Source organism: Pezoporus wallicus, unplaced genomic scaffold, assembly GCF_028554395.1.
Source record: "Pezoporus wallicus isolate ANWC-B61680 ecotype Strahan unplaced genomic scaffold, APGP_CSIRO_Pwel_v1 contig_13743, whole genome shotgun sequence".
NCBI classification, from domain to species: Eukaryota; Metazoa; Chordata; class Aves; order Psittaciformes; family Psittacidae; genus Pezoporus; species Pezoporus wallicus.
In genome coordinates, this window is record NW_026637729.1 from 43,876 (window position 1) to 65,591 (window position 21,716).

Below are 21,716 nucleotides of genomic sequence, written 5' to 3' on the forward strand. Positions count from 1 at the left end.
AGGAAAAATGAAATCTAAAACCTCACTAATTATTAAGAACTCACCTATTACAACTCAGAACTTTAATGATAAGATAACATTCTCTGAGGGATATGAAAATGCTGTCATGATTATGCTGTGTGCTGGATTTGGTTGGGCTAGAGTTAATTTTCTTCATAGCAGCTAGTATGGGGCTATGATTTGGATTTGTGCTGGAAATAGTGTTAATAACACAGGGATGTTTTTGTTATTGCTGAGCAGTGCTAACACAGAGTCTGGCTCTTATACCACCCCACCAGCAAGTAGGCTGGGGGTACACAAGGAGTTGGGAGGGGGCACAGCTAGGACAGCTGACCCCAACTGACCCAAGGGATATTCCATTGTATGTGACATCATGCTCAGCAATATAAAACCGGGGGAAGAAGGAAGATAGGGGGAATGATGACACAACACATTTGGAGCAATGGCATTTGTCTTCCCAAGTAACTTATGTGTGACGAAGCCCTACTTTCCTAGAGATGGCTGAACAGCTGCTTGCTGATGGGAGATGGTGAATGAATTCCTTGTTTTGTTTTGCTTGTGTGCAAGGCTTTTGCTTTGCCTATTAAACTGTCTTTATCTCAACCCATGAGTTTTCTCACTTTTACTCTTCTGATTCTTTTCCCTGTCCCATTGTGGGGGGAGTGAGCAAGCAGCTAGGTGGGGCTTAGTTGCCAGCTGGGGTTAAATCACAAGTGTGGCTCTTTGGTGAGTGGAAGCAAATTTGTGTCTTGGGCTCTTGCTATTTCTAGTGCATGAGACTTAGGAGCATCAGGTGCATAACAAAAGCATTAGGTGAATATTTGAGTTCAACTCCATTAATATCTATATGGGGCTCAGTATTAAAATGTATTATCTTTACAGTAAAAATCAATTGAAGTTATACATTCCTTACCCTGGAACATTATTAACACCTGCATTTACGCAGAACATCCTTCTGTTTAACTAGCACCAGGTGAGTCAGACTCATTTACAATTTTTTTTAGTCATGAGCCACAAATACATTTAAGAACTTTTTCAGTGCCACAAGGTATTTAATGTTTAGCACAATCCAATTATTTCACAGCAACAATATTCTCACTAGTGACACTACAACAGCAAAACAAAGGCTACAGTTTGTCTTAAATTTTAAATAGCATTTGAATGGCCACACCTCACTAAAATACTTATGCTGAATATTGCCCATGCCTACCTTTATACATGTTAGTTATTAATTTAAGGGCATTACTGAATAATTAAAAAAATTATTTGTGATTAAAGTTTTGTCAAAAACTATTGTGATCTTTTATAGCTGCAGATGATGAAAAAACTCAAGAATTATTCTGCAATTTTGCAGTACCGAAGTGGAAGATTAAAAATAATAATTTAATCCTTATTTATTTAGATTGTGGAAGTGTCTGTGTTTTCTTAAAGAGTACAATATGGTTAGTGTTAATTCTAAAAGCCTGACAGTATCCCTTTGTTAGATAGGGGTTAGGTGAGCTACTGTAACAAGTTTCCATGTACAAAACTTGTACTCAAAGGGAGAAAACAGTAAGAATAAGAAAATTCAATAATCACAGAATATAGTTCTGTGTGTAAAAAATCTATAGCCATAGTGAAAACAATACTACGAAGCTATGTCAACATAAAGGAGTAAAATTCTTTTACTGTATCAATTACTGCAGTATAACACTTAAAAAAAAAAACAACTAAACAACAAAAACCAAAACCAAAAAACTTTTTGAATGTAAAAAATACCCCAGAAAAACATCAACCCTTATTTGCAACAGCAGGTACTAAGATAATGTGGTTCATGTTGGTAAACCCTTAGCTGCTACTCAGAGACTGAGCACTGAAGATAATTCAGCTGTAGCCTTGGGCTTTCAGATTTTTATTATTTCATATTTCTGAAAATCATCAGCCCATGTTATACACAGCTAACAGGAATTAGGTTCCCCAAAATTAACTCTGCTATCTTTTCTTTCACAGTGAGTAAACTGAATGTTTGTGATAGGTAAAACAAAACTAGATAGTACTCTGTGCAGTACAGAAGGTGAAAATTTAACTCAACTAGTGAGAATTTTATTCAATTTATTGAATAATCTAGAATTAATTTTATAAGTCTATATTATGGCTAACAGAACCCATCAAGGAGCATGTATGCCCTTTGACATACACAATATAGTAATGGTCTAAATCCTCTCAACTAAAACAACTTTAGGCTTCAGGTTTCTACTGTTTATAGTTTCTTTCTGATAATTTTATTCTAATAAATACCAAAGAAATTGAAATAAAAATCCCTCTTTGGTATTGCAAAAGCCACATGACCAGGAAAAAAAAATTGTTTATGAACAAGGAAATGATTTAGCACATAAATAACATCAGAAATAGTTAACAGACCAGTGGCAAATTCATTTTAGACTGCATTTGTATGAAATTCTTGGTTTTGACAATTCAGGAGTTACACTAGTAATGTGTGACATGTCATACAACCCCTCTATTTGCAAAGTATGAAATTCCCACTATAAAAGCTGCTCCTGGCTCTGAGAAAAATACAGTATTTCATTGTTTGCTACAAAAATGTCCTGCTTCCAGAGCTGCAGGGATGACTTCTCCTTTTTCTACTCCTCCCTACTTTAACAATACCTATCTTATAATGAGAACGGTCTTTTTGTGCAGTGAAGAAAACACCATAGATAGTGAAAACAAAAAGGTGAATAAATATTTCTGTTTAGAAAAACTGAAGTGGTGAAACAGCAAAAAGGCATTTCCCATGGGAACAATTACTATATAGATTCTGAGGAGTTATTAATCAATTCAGTTTAATGTTTTGTTTTTTTTTCTGTACATGAGACTATTTTGGAATCCTGTTACTATTCCTCACAAACTGAATAACGCATTAGAATTCTGCAAGCTTTTTTCATAAAAACAGCCTCCTACCATAAATTAAATTTGGAAAAGAAAATAAACATGAGATTTACTTATTGAGAAACACCTGTTCTAGATAAACATATTTGTAAACACAGCAGGGTTTAATACTTCCCTAAAAAGTTTAGTAGTTTTAGATCTTTTTCTGTTTGGAATTCTGCTGCTTTTGTTACTCTCTAGGAAGGTGAGCTGTATGAAAGGCTTGTGGGAACATAGTCAAAACAAATGAAAGTTTTCAATAGCATTTTTTCAATTTACAAAATGTGAAAACATCTTTCAATTAGTAAAAAAAATAGGCTAATATACAAACTTTTTTAAAATTCATTTGTGAAGGAATGTAGTGTAATTACCCAGACTCATACCCATTCACTTCTCAGATACTGGTAGCTAGCTCCTCTTGACACAAACCTTTCTATATTAAGCCAGAGAAATGAATACATAGCAAGTTAGCCCAGTTTTCCCCAAATTTAAACTATCATAAATTACCATTTGGACAGCATTAGAAAGAAATTGAAACATACAAGATATAAACTATAGTTTCTTTTTATATCAAAATGTACTTCTGAAAATGTGTTTGGCACAGTGCTAAATCATATAGTCAATACTAAATATTGCAGGATACAATAAAACCTTAGAGTTAACTTGTGTTTACACCCTTTAAGGGATAAAAAATTAAGATCGCAATTATTCAGAAGTCAGCCTACACAAACTGTATAAACAATATTTTGTCTTGTTTTGAAAACCAATGCTATAGTAAATTGTACATAAAAGACTGCAAAATAATATAAATGGATTCAAACAGATCTTTACAATAAGAAATTCAAATGGAAACAGACAAGTAACAAAGAGCAGTAAAAAAATTTATTGCAGTATTTGTTCCACCAGATTTGCTGGGGATCCCTTTTCTTGTATTATTTCAGGGTGACCTAATACATCAAAATCTACATTTACAAAAACTCCTCCTGCAGATAGGCCATAAATACTGCATGCTTTTTTTTCATTTCTTCTTTAACAGAATAAATTACATATCCAGGAGATTCTGCCATTTTACAGCCTGGAAAAACAATGCTTCCCTGGAAACTGGGCTAAGCTAAAGAAAGCCATCCGCTGCTAGGTTAAATTCCAAGAACACTTTATTAAGAACATTAACAGACTAATTTCCAACATTCACTTGTTGTTTTTTTTAAACAGAAAGATGGTGGGTGGTTTTTTCTTTTCAAGATATAAACTTTTTTTCTCTTAAACTATAATACAGTGGGAGCAAAAATGAACTGAGAAGTTTCTGCTGCACAACAGCGAAGCAAGCTCCCGCATAAATGTTTACCAAACATTTCCTTCTTTTTTCCTGCATCCCAGGTTCCATTCTTACTCTTCATTTAACTGATTTGTTTGGTTTTTTTTGTTTTTCTTTCCATAAATTTGATATTTCAAGTTTTTCTGTTATTTCAATTCCTGTAAATTTGGCTGCATGTACAAATTCATTAGCTGGAAGTTCCATCCTTGGCAGCATACAGCAATCGCAAAGTCTGCACAACTTTAGTAGTCAACTTATTAGTACTCGTTAGAGAAATTTTTTTGTAAATAATGTCTGATTCTTTAATAGTGTCTACCCAAGGCACCAGTTTGCGGCCATCACGGCGCTTAGCTTCAGTCCAGGAGCCACTGTAGGAGCCTGCCATCCACTGAACACTGAAGCCATTGCTGGTTTTCTGTACTACTCTTGCAATTTGCGGTCGGTCTTTGTACTTTGGACAGCAAATAGCGATGACATCCATGACATCAACACTTTCATTCATCTGTGCTGCCAACTCTGTAGAGTCTGAATTTCGTTTTGACCTTCTCAATGACTAAAACATTAGGGGGGAAAAAAGACCAAGTGTTACACAAAAGAACTTTAGTGAAATTATTGCTTTTATTGCTTTTAATCCCTTGACGCCGGGAGTTGGGATTTCCCAGCACACATTCCATTGCCGGCAATGAGACGCACCGCGACCGCCAGCGCCAAGGGGTTAACATATACTTGTAAAACCACATACTCTTAATTTGTACCCGTGTATTTATCTCTTATTGATATATAAAATTATATATACACACAAATCATAAAGCTACATAAAAACTTAGCAACAATAAAAAGGATAACACACAGTACATTCCAATGAAAATTAATAAATTTTTGTATGGGATAAATCTCATTTACTAGGGTATTTTTTTATTGTCTTTTCTGTTAAACTTTCTACAAAAGTTGTATAAACAGTTAAGTAGAGAATCTCTATCTACAAAATACTTTCATGTGGATTACATTACTTGGTGTACATTTGATATAATAGACTGACATTTATAAGCACATAAAAATCATTTTACGTAATACGCTGTGAAATACGTTGACTCCTCCTCCTCCGCCTCACCCCTGAAGTGCCTCCTCCTCTATCCTCCCCATCACTTTCATCATCCTCTGTCTCAGCTGCATTGTTTTTAGGGCTGCCTCCTCCAAGCAGTGAGGTAATGGCTTTGTTCCGAGCATTTGTGCTAGCTGACACCTCTCCATCTTCTTCCTCTTCATCAGGATCCAAATGTTCCATAAGGAGCTTGAACTATTAAAAAAACAAAAAACAAACAAAAAACAAAAAGAAACCCAAACAAAAACCAGAAACCAAACCAACCCAAACAACAAAAAAACCCAACAAAGAAAACAATAAAACCCCCACAACAAAACAAACAACAAAACCAAACAGATCAGTCCATATTCTAACTTTAAAAATAAACATTCATATCACACTACATTAAATAAAAAACAAATGAAAAGATAAAGAAACAGTAAAACAAATGGCAGACTTCAAACTTCAACAGCTTGTGTTTCATTCTACAGACTTCTTACTTTCATTTTCTAGTAGATATGTAAAAGCTTTCTTCATGTTTTTCAAAACTTTCAAGTTTTCTCTAGTTAATATTTTAATGAATTGGGGGATAATAATAACAACAACAATAATAATATAACAAAAGGTTACATACATTAGATCTAGTCAGGGATAAGGTGAACAAGGTATATGGTAGAGGTATAAAAGTTGTATACCAGAAATTAGAAAATATTCTGTAAAGATGAATATCCTTTAGTTAAAATTAATTTTTATTGTGTCTTATAAATTTATTAGAAAACTGAAAGATAATCCTGCTAAACATCCTGAAAGGAAATGGTGAGTTATCAGTATATCACATAAGATTACCAGGAATTTAACATATTGAAATGCTCATCCAATACATCAGCATCTACTTTGCAGTTTATACTGTGTCACACAGTTTGAAAGGATTTCAGATTTTCTGCAAAGCAACTCTACTTACATCTAAGTACTGTTTTACTATACTCCTCTTCACTTCTTCAGTGATCTTGGAATTAGCCATATCACTCTGCAGAAAATCCAGAGTTTGTTTTGGATGGAAATGAACTCCTGTCTTCCTGTTTATTGCTTTATCATAAACTTTTGCAGATTCAGATGGAGAATATTTCTGAATTTTACTGTTTAAAGAAAACAAAAGGGAAGAGCTTTTACAGAAAGTACAAAGCAATTTCAAGGAAAAGCTTTTAAAATCTTCAATATAAGTACTTATATTTTAATCATTTCATATACAATAGATATCCTGTTAAGAAATTAAATCATTGCTTTCTCTAAGCTTTTTCAATACATTCAACCTATTAAATTTATGTTTTTTCTTACACAAATCTATTACTTAAACAATTATTTACAATCAACTTAAAACAAACAAAACCCCAACAAAACCCCCAAGCAAAACAAACCAACTTTCCAAACTTAATCCTTATGGAGAACTCACTAGATAACAAGATATCCTATTACCTAAATATCCTTACCTATCAGAAAATCCACACAGGTTCTTCAAATGCTGTTTCAGCATCAAAAGTAATAATATGCCTTGGGAGACATTTGCAAATTCAATTAAAGGAGCTGAATTTTCTGGTAAACATTTCATCACAGCATTTATATCATTTTCTTCATCAGAATCTGAATCAGAGTGTACTCGTTTCCGTAACCTCCGAGGCTTAGAAGGTTCCTCCTCACTTTCACTCTCACTACCACTGTTACTGTCACTCTCAGTCTCCTCGTCTGATGAAGGCTTTATTTCCTTTTTTTTGTCTTTTACCATAGACTGTGAGACAGAGAAGTTAACACAAATTCCAAAATTAAGGTAAATAGCATCATGTACATTTCTAAAAAATCTTTCCAAAATCATTATTGGTTTAAATTAGGAAGAATTCCCTGAACAATATTATTAATTCATAACTTCAAAGTTTAAAATTATGGAAAGAAGATGCTGAACTGTAACCCTGGAAAATTGATCCAAAGTCTACATTGTTTTTCAAGGTGATTGCAGAAGGAACTGAAGCAATAAGTACTGCACTGGCATGTTATACTGCTCAAGTTTGTTAGTGGAGACAGTAAAATGCAGTAGAAAACCAAATACAATATATCAGGAAGAATTATATATATTATATAATTTTTGCATGTTACATATATTTCCATATGTACTTTGGTACAGACTAGACCATTCTGGTTTTAATCCTTGCCTCTGTTAAAATTCTATGACACTAATTAAAGTGCTGCCCAGAGAAACCCCCAAGTTGTCAGGTACAGTATTACTAATAAATAGTCCTACTAACTGTAGACCTACAGAATTTCATATTTGCATTATTACTGCACACAGTATGTTTTGGGTTTTTTTATAACACAGCACTTAAAATGTCCCAAGTAGGATGTCATCCTCTATGCGCTGGTGTTACACACTGGTCCCCCATCTAAAGAATGTACTGTCTCTTTCTAGCAGGTTAAAAATCAACTTTGGCAAGGTGAGAATTCAAAGCAGTGTAATTTCCAGGTATCAAGTCTGACTTGTACTTACTAGTCAGATTGGAAATTCTAGAAATGGGCTTGTTTCCTGACAGTTTGGACCTTCTACTGTTAAAATTGTCCAGGAAATTATGAGACTGAAGTCTTTAAGTAATAGAGGCCTTTTTCTTATGTGGTTGTATATTGCCATGACAACAGAAACTATACCATTATTCAGGTTCTTATATTCTACCTTAAGAAAAGACATATTGCATGCTCTTTTCACTCTTTTCTTTCAATAAACAATGCATTTAAAATCTCCTAGGTGACACACATGCAACTGCCATCAGGTACTTGACAGCAAAAGAATCAGCAAACTGGATTTTATTATTAAAATTACACAAACAACCACAATAAACCACTATTTCATGATTATTCTGGGTTTATTTACTTCCCAGATGCATGCAATTAATATTAAATCAAATTAATTCAGCAATATTAGGGAATGATATAGATTTAATATTAAGATCTCAAAATATGTCATTTTTAATAACACAAGCAGCAACGTAGGAAAGCTTGCAACTAGTGTCTATCAGATTGTCCTGGGTTCAGCTGTAGCAGTTATTTTTCTCCTTCTTAGTAGCTGGTGCAGTGCTGTGTTTTTGACTTCAGTCTGAGAACAATGCTGGTAACACACCAATGTTTTTAGTTGTTGCTAAGTAATGCTTAGTCCGGTCAAGGACTTTTCAGTCTCTCGTGCTCTGCCAGTGAGGAGGGGCATGGGAAGTCAGGAGGAAGCAGAGACAGGACCCCTGACCCAAAGTAACCAAAGGGGTGCTCCATACCACACCATGTCATGCCCAGTATAGAAACGGGGGGGAGTTACCTGGAAGGCCCAGATCGCTGCTTGGGTCAGGCTGGGTATCAGTTGGTGGGTGGTGAGCAATTATATTGTGCATCACTTGTGTTTATTGTTTTCTTTTCCTTTCCCCCTTTTAGTTTTATATTCTCTCCCCTTGTTATTTCCCTTATCATTATTATTATTGGTGGTAGTAGTTTTAATACCGAACAGAACAGGTTGTTTGTTTTTTAACTACTGGTTACAAAGTATCGCTTCTGGTCCGTATAGTAATAATAGTACTGTATTCACTGAAAAACTGACTCAAAATTGGCTGATGTTGCCACCATAATAGGTATACTAAAATATAACTGCACATACCTCTTTAAATGACTGTAGTAGGTTGCTACCAGAAACTGATAGAGTTATGTCTATATGATGCATTATAAACAGTGGTTCTTCTTGTGTTTGATAAGGAAAACAGGCTAGATTGTCTGCTATGTACAAGAGCATATTCACCTCTGTTTTCTGGAAGTTTAAAAAAGTACATATAAATATACATAAAAATAACTTAGATTTATACATTTATCCTGTGTTCCTAACAGTCTAGAGTAAAAACATGATCACAAATTTTATTCTACATACCCCCCAAACCCACTCTAAAGAGTATATATATATATATATGCAAAATTTAGTCATACCTGAAAGATACATTATTTCTGATTAATCTAAACTGAGTACATAAAGGTACAGAATGACGTGAAACTAACAAATGCAGTCTATTATATAGGTAAATACCTTATATTACAAAGCAAAATAAAGTACTGTAAAAAAATAAAATTACCAATGTCCTAAAAATGCATGCTATATTTTATTTTCTTTTTAAGTGAAATGTGATGCTTACTGCAGTGTCATCAAAGAGGTTGAGTAAAGAAATTAGAAATGCTCGTCTGTGTTGACGGTTGCCTCGGATCATGGAGTATAGGTGTGAACACAAAGCATTGGATGATTCGTCCTGTCTAAAACCTCTTACAGGATCCTTTGGGCAGGTATTGATTGCCTGTTGTACCTGGTAAGACATCTTCATACCAGCCACTGCTTTCATCTGAAAAGTATTTATTTTTATTTTAAAAATTGCTTTCAAGCAGTAAAACTGAAAATTAAGCAAATGCCTGTCAACAGAAAATGCTAGCTCATTTTTTGAGCTTATTTCATTTTAAGTGGATGCTCATCTGAAGTTTAACTTTCAAACATGCACTGTGGTGAGCTACTACCTTTTGAGTTGGCAAACAAATTAAAACAGAATTATTGCAGAGATCAAAATGTCTTGTGAACGTCATTCACCATAAATTCTATGTTAGAAACAAGCAGCCAATCTGTTTACCCACTGCAGCCAGGTAGTCCAATTTAAGCAAATTTCAATTTTCTATGATTCAATAATACTAGAATGCTTTCATACATGAACAGAATATTTTACCAAATGTGCATGCTTGATGTCACTTGTAGTGAAACCAGTAATTGAGTCCTTATTGGTACAATAGGACTGCCAAAAAGAAAATTAGGTTTGGTGGGTTGTTTTTTTTTGCATACATTCTGTAATTTCAAGCTGATTTTACTTAATTCAAGGCTCCTGCTCTAGTTTCAGAACAATGTCTATCTAGGCTGCATATCCAACTCTCCTTATATCCCCCCTCTGCTTCTGTTCAGCATAGTTGTCTCTTCATCTATATGTTGTCTTAAATCCCAGCTGCCTACGTAGCAAATTTCATCTGCTCATCCTCACCTACTGAATTAGGTATCTGTTTGGATGCCATGAACAGTGCAATGCTCCAATTTCAGTGGAATACAATCATATTTGAAAGTCCCATAATGTAGTACACACACAAGACTGGGGCCTTCTGAAACAAGGAAATGGTGCTGCAGCTCTATTTCATATCTTAAGGAGAACTAATAGCACTATGCCACAATCCTCAGTCTTTACTTTCAGCAAGGTCCCTCAGATATAAACATCTTCCTATGCTCCTTCTGCTTAAATTACCATTTATAAGCCCTTGATGCTTTAACATTCTAATACATATACATTAAGGACCAATACTTAGGTGTTCTCTTCCCTAGTCTACTGATACAGGAAAATCATTGCTAAACACTATGAAAAAGCTGTCCTTATCGCTTATCAAATAAATGCTATTATGTATTATTCAGTGAGGAAAACACTGTGAATTACAAATTAAATGAATTTTTATACTGGAAGAGATGCTTCAAATTATGATATCCTTTCTATTTCTAGGAACAGAAATCTCCAAACAGGGGTAAGAGTAGAGAATTTCTTTACTACTGCTTATAGTTATTCTTTGTTTCTTACTTCATATTCTTTTTCTGCAGCTGAGACTTATTAGAATCATAGAATAGTTAGGGGTGGAAAGGACCTTAAGGTCATCTAGTTCCAAACCCCCTGCCATGGGCAGGGACACCTCACACTAAACCATATCACCCAAGGCTTCGTCCAACCTGGCCTTGAACACTGCCAGGGATGGAGCATTCACAACCTCCCTGGGCAACCCATTACAGTGCCCCACCACCCTAACAGGAAAGAATTTCCTCCTTATATCCAATCTAAACTTCCCCTGTTTAAGTTTTAACCCGTTACCCCTTGTCCAGCCACTGCAGTCCCTAACAAAGAGTCCCTCCCCAGCATCCCTATAGGCACCCTTCAGATACTGGAAGGCTGCTATGAGGTCTCCATGCAGCCTTCTCCAGGCTGAACAGCCCCAACTTTCTCAGCCTATCATCATTCAAAAGGTGCTCCAGTCCCCTGATCATCCTTGTGGCCTTCCTCTGGACCTGTTCCAACAGTTCCATGCCCTTTTTATGTTGACGACACCAGAACTGTACACAATACTTCAGGTGAGGTCTCACAAGAGCAGAGTAGAGGGGCAGGATCACCTCCTTCGACCTGCTGGTCATGCTCCTTTTGACGCAGCCCAGGATACGGTTGGCTTTCTGGGCTGCAAGCACACACTGCCTGCTCATGTTCATTTTCTCATCGACCAGCATCCCCAAGTCCTTCTCCACAGGGCTGCTCTGAATCTCTTCTTTGCCCAACCTGTAGCTGTGCCTGGGATTGCTCCGACCCAGCTGTATGACCTTGCATTTGTCATGGTTAAACTTCATGAGGTTGGCATCAGTCCCTAGTCTGTTTTTTATTTGCTACGTACCTGTAGAATCCCTTCCTGTTATCCTTAACATCCATAGCCAAGTTTAATTCTAACTGGGCCTTAGCTTTCCTAACCTGGTCCCTAGCTTCCCGGACAACATGCCTGTACTCTTCCCAGGCCGCCTGTCCTTGCTTCCACCTTTTATAATCCTATAGAATCATAGAATAGTTAGGGTTGGAAAGGACCTTAAGATCATCTAGTTCCCAGACAACGTAACAGTATTTTGTAAAATGATAAAATTAGAATTACTTACATGAATGAACCCAGCATATTTTTTGTCTATTTCTATCAACTGCTGGTCAGCTTTGTTTCTCATAGAGGGCTCTGGATCTGTGCCCATAGCAATCAAGTATGGCACACACTTGAAAATCAAATGAAATAGTTATTCACTCTTTGTTCTTCTATTATACCATTGTTCTTGTTATATTCTTACTACTGCAAAAATTAGAATAAGAAACTCTATGCAACTTACTACCTGACTACTTTTTACAAGCAAATAGTACAAAATACACAAGAGACCAGACATGATAAATGACAGAAGTTGTTAGAAGTTGTGAGGTTTCAGGTGGTATTTCCATTTCCCTCAAACTCAGAAGTTTGCCATTAAAACCAACCAAACAAACCCAAACCAAAAGAACAAAAAACCCCCAACAAAACCAAACATCACTTATGACTGAACATATATAATGGCTGTAGTATAAGCAAATAATTACAAAAATGTTATGAATAATGGAGATGATAACTCAAGTTCTGACATTGACTCTGGAATTCCATAGTGTTTGAAGAACATGGGGATTGCAGTGGAGGGAAGCTGATGCATTTTTTAGGATAAAGATTCAAAGAAAGAAAACAGCTTGGCATACACCTGAAATTTGTAACAGAAATATCCTCCAAAGTACACTTGCAAGTGCTCTTTAGGCACTGGCTGGGCTTTTACATCTTGATTGTATACAGTATTTGGGATCTCACTGGCTAAATAACATAAAACAGATTCCAAAACATGCTTTCTGTAAAGGCCCCTTCCTACAATAAGAAATCACTGTAACATAGATGGAAGAGAAAAAACTAGAAATGTATCTAGCAAGTGTAAAAACTTGTGAAAACCTGAATAACAAAAAAACACATCATAAGAGCCTACCATACCTGAACAGGATGGATGAGACCCTGGTTTAACGTTAGCGCAATTACATTGAGAGCAAAGTGGCGTACACTGGACTGGGTATGAAAGAAAGCCTCAAGGACCTGTTTGAGGTATAGCTGCATGATGGAACTACTCATCCCTGAGGAAACATCACCCATTTCTTTCAGGTCTTCCTGCTTTGCTACTTTTTTCCCTGTAAAAAGGACAAAAATAATAGCACATTCACCACAGTATAATCATTTACTATGATATTGCTTGATGCGTACTGTTCTTTAAGCTTTACAATACATATACATTTCAGCTATCTTAGAATGGGTTTATGATCTCATGAAACACAGAACAGTCTGATGGCAAATAGTCTTCAAAGAAATAGACGTGACTTTAAAATCTTGTTCCTCAATAGTTTTCATTTTAAAAAGTTCTTATTTTGTATATGCAAAGTAACCTTAGAGAAGATTTTGTTAAAAAGTATTAATACTATCATTACAGTAATTATGCATTCCGGATTGCTTTCAGGATTTATACACCTTGTAAGTAAATAATAAGTTACACTTCTCAAAATACCTATGCACATAATGATTCTTAAAATATTATTATAAGATGCTTTGTGTACAATATTATTGATTAGATAGCAATCTTAAGTGACTCAGTTTACGCATACAGTAATTGTATGCAAGAAAGTTAGGTTTTGCATGCCTCATTAGCACAGAAATCAACACTTACAGTCTCTGTCTGCTTGCTGCATACGTGTATCCTCCTCCTGCAAGTAGGTCTGAAGGTTTTTTAACACCTGGATTTTTAAGTTTACTGAACAGTTCTTATCTGAAAGAATGCTGTTGTACAGAGTCTTCACTTCCTGTTCAAACATTAAACTTGGGTGTTGTATAAATGCGAACCCTAAGGATGGAAGAAAAGAGGAAATATTCCACATCGTTATCTAGAAATTTCTGCTTTTTTAAGTCTTTCTTCAAAATAGAAGAATGAAATTTAGCTCCTCCCAACAGCATAGCTCTTTCTAGTACAAACAGTATTGCTTTTTCATATGGAGACCATTCTAAGCTTATAAGGAGTTCTATTAGCCATGACAGTTCTATTAGCCATGACTCAGTCTGATCAAGACGGGGTATCAACCTAGGGCAGTTGCACTAAAAGAAGAGTTATACAGATTTGGAAGCATATCCAGTGTACTGTTTTGCATCTGAATGGCTAGGAGGTCTCCCAAGAGTAAGGAAGGAACGTTGCTAAAAAATTACCCATCGTTTTTCTAATACATTTGGAGAAAAACATTCTGCTGAAACTGTGAAGAGTTACTCATATGAAGGCAGAACAAATGTGGAAAAGCTGATAGATATCATGATTATTTAAAAAATAAGTTCTTAAAAGAAAAATACCCCAAAACATAGCAAACACAGTAAAATAAAATTTATACCTCTCACTGTCATTATTCATATACCTATTAAGCTCTTCTCTTGAAAACTATCAGAAGCATTCCCAAGACGACATCACTGTAAAGATACACACTATAGAACTGCTTTTAGCTGCAGCTTTATCATTGACAAAGAACTTGTTATTACTAGTCAGGGAAATCTTTATTTCATAAAAATTTTGATCTAAATTAGTGACAGTATATATCATTTTAGATCACATAGGTAGATTTAGAAGTGCTGCCGACAAACTCTTACAGAGTATCAGAAAAAAAACTAGCAATGGGAACATAACTTCCCAAATTTAACTATGTTTAACTACTTGATTAATTTTTTAAAACTATGAGAAAAGCAGACATTAAGCGTATTTTTCACGACCACAGAAACTAAGATTCTGAACGAACAAACAGAAAACATATGAAAGAAGAATGGGGGGAAAATGAAAGAAAATAAAATTATGCAAAAGTGATCTATAAAAGTGGCTGTAACAAAGGGAAGACTGAGTCAGGTTTTAACATTGGCTCTGTGCACACAGAAAAGACAGTGTAGGTAAAGTCTGAGTCAAGTCTAGGGCAAGACCTCAGTGTGTTTAAGATCTTGTTTCGATCTCAAAACAGAAAGAGGAGAGAATGAAGGGGAGATAGAAGGGAAAGAAGTGGTAAAAAAAAAAATAAAAGGAATGATGTGGTTTGGAGTATAATTGTGCACTCTATACAGGTGTATTGATATTTATAACTTGACCACTTCTGAGAAAGCCTAACCCATTTTTTAAGGTAAATTTTAAACATTAAAAGAAAAGCATTTGCATATATGTGTAACAATCCATAACTCACTCTTTCCTACATTTGCTTACTTAAGTGTGTCTTAAACCACCAGCATTCTTTAGGAAATTCTTATTGTTCCATCCCCTGTAAGTGGGGAAGATATCTTACTTGGCATAAGAATCTGTCACAGGAGATGAAGGCTAGGTTGGACAGAACCTTGGGTGACATGGTTTAGTGTGAGGTGTCCCTGCCCATGGCAGGAAGGTTGGAACTAGATGATCTTAAGGTCCTTTCCAACCCTAACTATTCTATGATTCTATGATTAAACTTAATCTCTCAACAGCAGTGACACATCCCAAAATCAAAGGCTAAAACTGTTGAGTGTCCTTATTGAAAGGACACACAAATAATTACCGATAGGAAAGTACACACTCTTCATGTGATGCCTTCACTGTATATAAATGTTAAATTAGATTGTTAGTCATTTTCACCTTGTTGCTGCACACAAATGTTGAATGGATTTCACAACTTGGCTCAATTACCAGCCTGTAAGAGAATTTTGCATTGCCTACCATATCTCTGTACATCCAACAGCTACCCTCAAAATGGAACCAGTACTTAGATGAGATTAAGATATCACTGAAAACAGTTTTCTGAGGTTTAATTAAAGACTGACATGCTTACAGGCAGAAAAGGAAAAAAACATAAATCTGAAGAATGCCTACTGATACAATTCCTAGAAAGACAAGTCAGAACACCATAGCATTGCTTCTGCAACAGAGGCAACTCTAAAGCTATTAATCCCACTCAACTGTATGAAATTGTTTCCTCAGAATATCAAATCAAGATTTGATCCTAGTCCTTATCCTCAGAGTCTTCCTCAGACTGAGCCGAAGCAGGATATCTAAAAAAACACCTAAACAGCAGCATAAGGAGGCAAATACTTGTCCATAGTTAAACCACACAGTGCAAGCTCACACACATGGGAGACGATTTTCTTTAGACTAAACCATAACCATGAACTGAACTCTTCCAGAAACCAAGGCCTATCTGCCCAAACAAGATTATCTCACATGCAGAGTTCTGGTCCTTGAGCAGAGGATGAACATGATACAAACCACTCAATGGCAGTTCATGCACTAATGCAAGTCACTGAGAGACCATACTATTGCCTTCAGATAAAGAATCTATTTAAAACTGAAATACTGCCAAAATCCTCATAGAAGCTGTAATATTTAAACTATGACATCATCTCAATGCCTCGTGAAATCCCCCAGTTCGTATAAACTGGCAAGGTTCCCTTGACACTTAAAATGATCAAAGTTTATCCAGCATTTCTAGTTATTCTTTAATCATTCCTTGTGGACTGAAAAACAAAATTTGGAGATACAACATACGTGCATGTGGGGAAAAAAATAGCATCTCCATTACTTTGGAAACCTGATGTTTTTTAAGACTTGGTCACACATCAAAAATGCATTCACTGTCAAAAGCATCCACTCGGCTGCAGAAGTATACAATTTTGAAGTATCACTTTGAGTACTTTTCTATAGCCAGTTCTCAAATAAAACATGCAGTGAACTCTGTTTTTAAATAAATTCCACTGCCACTACATAAATAAATTAATTCCTGCTGAAATGCATGGATTTTTACTATAGCAGAATAATAAAAACTATTAATATTTCTTACCAAGGCCAATAATGGCTTTTGTCTGTACTTCTTCATCTGAATGCTTTGTAAAATACATCAGTAGCTCAAGTACTTTATCCTTAATATTAACCTGAGGAAATTAAAACAAATATAATAGCTATTTGAAGATGAATCAGAAGATTTTTATCTCTTATAAAAATAATAAATATAAAAAAGGAGAAACACAATCTTACTGCATGACCTTTGCAAAACCATGTATTTACAAACCAAAAAGCTATACTGTATGCATTATGAAAAAATACATAGCTTTGAGGGACTAGAAATACTGTGCTTTCAAACTGAAATGGAGCATTCAATATTCATAATATGTGGAGAGTAAATACAAATTATTTTACCTTACTGTTGCCCTTAAAATCTTCCTGATCAAAATCAAAATGCCGACACAATGCTCCAACAGTGAAAAGTGATCTAAGGAGTGCTGGTTTATTGGTAGTAAATATTGTACTATTGGGGTCTTCTTGGTGTTGACTTTTTAATTTTGAAAGTGCACCTACAGTAAGATAAAAGTTTTGATCACAGTATTTAATCATGGTGCATCCCTAAGACAAGACTTGTAAACAAAACTGAAGACTGACCATTACATGATACGATTTTACTTACCATAGTATCTATTAAAACAGGCCCACACAAATTTATAGTTCTGGGTGACTTTATTCACAACAGCCCCAAGACAGCTCACACAATGCTGAACAACCTAGGAGCAAGAAAGAACAAATGAGCTAAATGTTTAGAAGTTAAAATTGAGATTTTTATGAAGTTATGTAGGAGAAAGCTATGTAGAACTAAAACTAACAATCTAACAGATGCAATGTCCATCCCCTAGACTGCTCTGAAAACATGACCAAACTGAAAATTGTTAAAATATAGCAACAACACTTACAAACATCAGTAAGACAAGAACATTGATTTTTTGTGGCTCAAAAGTTATCTTGATAATGAAGACAGACTTTAAATCAAAGCCATGTATTTCACAATGTGAAGTAGAATCAACTGAATAGTAGCAATTAAAAGCTTACTGTCATGCCATATTTGATGATAAGTTTCATGAGGTCTTCCTCAATAGTGGCAAGAAAGGTCTCACTTGGGTGCTCCATTAGTGGCACTACAAGTTCTAAGATTTTTGCAACATTGCAGATCACCATGAAATCATTCTGGGTCTGAAACGACAGTATTTATAGCATATAATATTTCTGGTTGTGTTACCTATAAGCTAAGTATCATTAATATGTGTAATGTAATACATATACATTAATTACATATTATATACACACATAATAAAATTGCATATTAGTATCATACAATTATGTACCTTATATAAGATATTTGGTAAAGATTTAAAAATATTGATATAGTTTACATCTGCTTTTAAACTGCATATTATTTTGAAAGCAAGTTCTTCTACAGAACTTCTGGGGGAGAAAAAAAAAATAAAATCTGTAGAAGCAGAACTTCACCTCTCATCAAGACTGTGACAGACCTGAAAACTTTTGGTCCCAATAATTTTTTGGAGTCCTACAACAAATCTGGGAACTTTTCCTGACCCACGCACACTAGAGAACACACAACACCTTGTAATAGTTAGCAGCAACAAATGAAGTTGCGCTATGGCTGAATTTAGCTCAAAAAAATAGATAATAATGCATACAAATATAGAAATGACAATTAAAATGATTACTGGTTTGCATTATCATGACGGTATATGTATTGTGAGGAATCTATGGAAAACATTTATATATTAAATATACATCCCGCTGGAAATTTATGATAAATCAAACTCACTAATCACGATAGGAGAATTCCCAAATGCTATTCTCAAGCTATTTAACATATCTGAGCTGACAGTGGTAATTCTACAATTCATCTCAATCTGTATAAAACTTATGTAATGCACTAAAGAGATGTTGCAGCAAGTAAATAATCAGATAAACCTTTTCTACACTGTTTGATCAGAAGCAGCTCTAAATATCGGTTGTAGGTGTGCCTAGAGAATGTTCCAGGGCTGAACCTGTACAATGCTAGGCTACACATACAAGCTAAGATGATAAGTTTCCTCAAACCTGCCCTTCCCTGGCCAATTGAACTAATGTAATAGATTGCTGCCACCCACACAGCCAAGCTTTTCTCTGAGCCATGGCTGCATGATCCTGCCCTGCTCCTTCTGACAGATCAGGTGTTCATCACAACCTTCACTGAGCCAACTGTACTAATCAAATTGGCAGAAAGCAATACAATGTTTCAGAGAAGGGAAGACATTTTACCAGAGAGGAGGGTTCAGCATTATAGCACTAGACAATTTTTGTGAGTTAAACTGTCTTACAGGGGAATACAAAAACACCAGAGCTAAGGTAGGGAGAGGTGAAGAGCTGAAGATGATAGAGCAGGACATTTTCCTTCTTATATATTTGCTATATGTTAGATCACTCTATCCTATGGAACCATACCTTTAGTCTTAAGATTCATATGTTAAATCTTAATTACTTTTAAGACTGACTATAAACCAAAAATATTTTAAGAAATTATAACAGGTGAAAAACTGAGTTCCTCAAGGGAAAGAGGCAGAACAGGTTTCATTTTCATCTGGCTGTAAAATGTGGAGGTAGAGGGTGAGGAACAACATCTTAAAAGCTAGAGATCATCAAAATGACCTAATATCTTTGGAAAGTACGACAGTCATGAAATGGAAACAAATTTTTTATTTCTTTTTTCCTACCTTCAATTTCATCAGGCATATAAGACAGACATTAATTTCCATGCATCATTATCAGGGGGGAAGAGTGATTTTGCTTTACTTACACTACATTTAGTGGTCAGGTATGGCTGCATGGTCATGGCATGTTTGACCATTAGTTGGGGCCTGATTTTGCTAAATAAGAACAAAGTGGTTATGCACGCAACCAAGCGACCGGAATTCACACCTTTGCTGTCAGAATCTGAAAAAAAGTTGCAAAATACATAATGTTTGAACAATGAAAAAAAATGTCCAAAACATCATATTAATATCTCTTTCATAACATATCTTTCAAGATCATAGAATCATGGAATGGTCAGGGTTGGAAAGGACCTTAAGATCATCCAGTTCCAACCCCTTGCCATGGGCAGGGACAATTCACGCTAGACCGTGTTGCCCAAGGCTCTGTCCAACCTGGCCTTGAACACTGCAGGGATAGAGCATCCCCAACTACTTTGGGCAACCTGTTCAAGTGCCTCACCACCCTCACAGCAAAGAATTTCTTCTTTATATATAACCTGAACTTCCCCTGTTTAAGTTTAAACCCATTACCCCTTGTCCTATCACGACAGTCCCTAATGAAGAGTCCCTCTCCAGCACACTTGTAGGCCCCCTTCAGATATTGGAAGGCTGCTATGAGGTCTCCATGCAGCTACTCCAGGCTGAACAGCCCAAACTTTCTCAGTATATCTTCATACAGGAGGTGCTCCAGCTCCCTTATCATCTTTGTGACCCTCTTCTGGACTTGCTCCAACAGCTCCATATCCTTCTTATGCTGAAAACACCAAAACTGTACACAGAACTCCAGGTGGGGTATCACAAGAGCAGAGCAGAGGAGCAGGATCATGGAATCATACAATCATAGAATAGTTAGAGTTGGAAAAGAACCTTAAGTTCCTCAAGTTCCAACCCCCCTGCCATGGACGAGGCCTTGGGTGATATGGTTTAGTGTGAGGTGCCCCTGCCCATGGCAGGGGGGTTGGAACTAGATGATCTTAAGGTCCTTTCCAGCCCTTACTATTCTATGATTCCATGATTCTATGACAGGGACACCTCACACTAAACCATGTCACCCAAGGCCTTGTCCAGCTTGGCCTTGAACACCGCCAGGGATGGAGCATTCACAACTGCCCTGGGCAACCCATTCCAGTGCCTCACCACCTTTACAGGAAAGAACTTCTTCCTTATATCCAATCTAAACTTCCCCTGTTTAAGTTTTAACACATTAGCCCTTGTCCTACCACTACAGTTCTTAATGAAGAGTCCCTCCCCAGCATCCTTATAAGCCCGTTCAGATACTGGAAGGCTGCTACGAGGTCTCCACTCAGGCTTCTCTTCTCCAGGCTGAACAGCCCCACCTTTCTCAGCCTATCTTCATTCAAAAGGTGCTCCAGTCTCTCCAATTTAGAGACAAGGATGTTGCGTGGGACAGTGTTGAATACTTTGGACAAGTCCAGGTAGATAACATCAACTGCTCTGCCCCGTCCATCAGTTCTCTAGCCCCATCATAGAAGGCGACCAAATTGGTCAGGCAGGATTTGCCCTTAGTGAAGCCATGTTGGCATTCAGCAACCACCTTGTTGTTTTTCATGTGCCTTAGCATGCCTTCCAGGAGAATCTGCTCCAAGATTTTGCCAGGCACAGAGGTGAGACTGACTGGCCTGTAGTTTCCCGGGTCTTCCATTTTCCCCTTCTTGAAAATGGGGGTTATATTACCCTTTTTCCAGTCTTTAGGAACTTCACCTGACTGCCATGATTTTTCAAATATGATGGCCAATGGCTTAGCAACTTCATTCACCAGCTTCTTCAGGACCCGTGGATGGATTTTATCAGGTCCCATGGACTTGTGCACGTTCAGGTTCCTTAGATGATCTCAAACCTAATCCTCTTGTACAGTAGGCCTAAGGTCTTCATTCTCGCAGTGCCTGCATCTCCCTTGCAAGACTTGAGCAGTGTGGGTAGAGCACTTGCTAGTGAAGACTGAGGCAAAGAAGTCATTGAGAACCTCAGCCTTCTCCAATATCAATACAGAATATTCTTATTAGAGATGAGAACATGTGTTAACATTTATATGTGATCACAAAATACATGAAATAAGAAGCGAAGATGATTCAAAGACATTACTAGTTTTTA

At 36.2% G+C, this 21,716-nt stretch overlaps 1 protein-coding gene across 1 annotated transcript in view; it reads right to left on the minus strand.

The window, feature by feature from the left end:
• Positions 1 to 3,455: 3,455 nt before the first annotated feature.
• LOC130598206 (nipped-B-like protein) overlaps positions 3,456 to 21,716 on the minus strand; it is a gene marked incomplete at its 5' end in the record, with an annotated part of 50,505 nt that continues 32,244 nt past the window's right edge. The window contains 14 exons of the mRNA XM_057407421.1: positions 3,456 to 4,775; positions 5,334 to 5,519; positions 6,265 to 6,439; positions 6,791 to 7,086; positions 8,983 to 9,129; positions 9,506 to 9,706; positions 12,070 to 12,177; positions 12,960 to 13,150; positions 13,681 to 13,854; positions 16,835 to 16,925; positions 17,191 to 17,345; positions 17,456 to 17,549; positions 17,872 to 18,012; positions 19,649 to 19,785. Coding sequence (XP_057263404.1) covers positions 4,410 to 4,775; positions 5,334 to 5,519; positions 6,265 to 6,439; positions 6,791 to 7,086; positions 8,983 to 9,129; positions 9,506 to 9,706; positions 12,070 to 12,177; positions 12,960 to 13,150; positions 13,681 to 13,854; positions 16,835 to 16,925; positions 17,191 to 17,345; positions 17,456 to 17,549; positions 17,872 to 18,012; positions 19,649 to 19,785 — 2,462 coding nt within the window. The remainder of the gene's footprint in view (positions 4,776 to 5,333; positions 5,520 to 6,264; positions 6,440 to 6,790; positions 7,087 to 8,982; positions 9,130 to 9,505; positions 9,707 to 12,069; positions 12,178 to 12,959; positions 13,151 to 13,680; positions 13,855 to 16,834; positions 16,926 to 17,190; positions 17,346 to 17,455; positions 17,550 to 17,871; positions 18,013 to 19,648; positions 19,786 to 21,716) is intronic.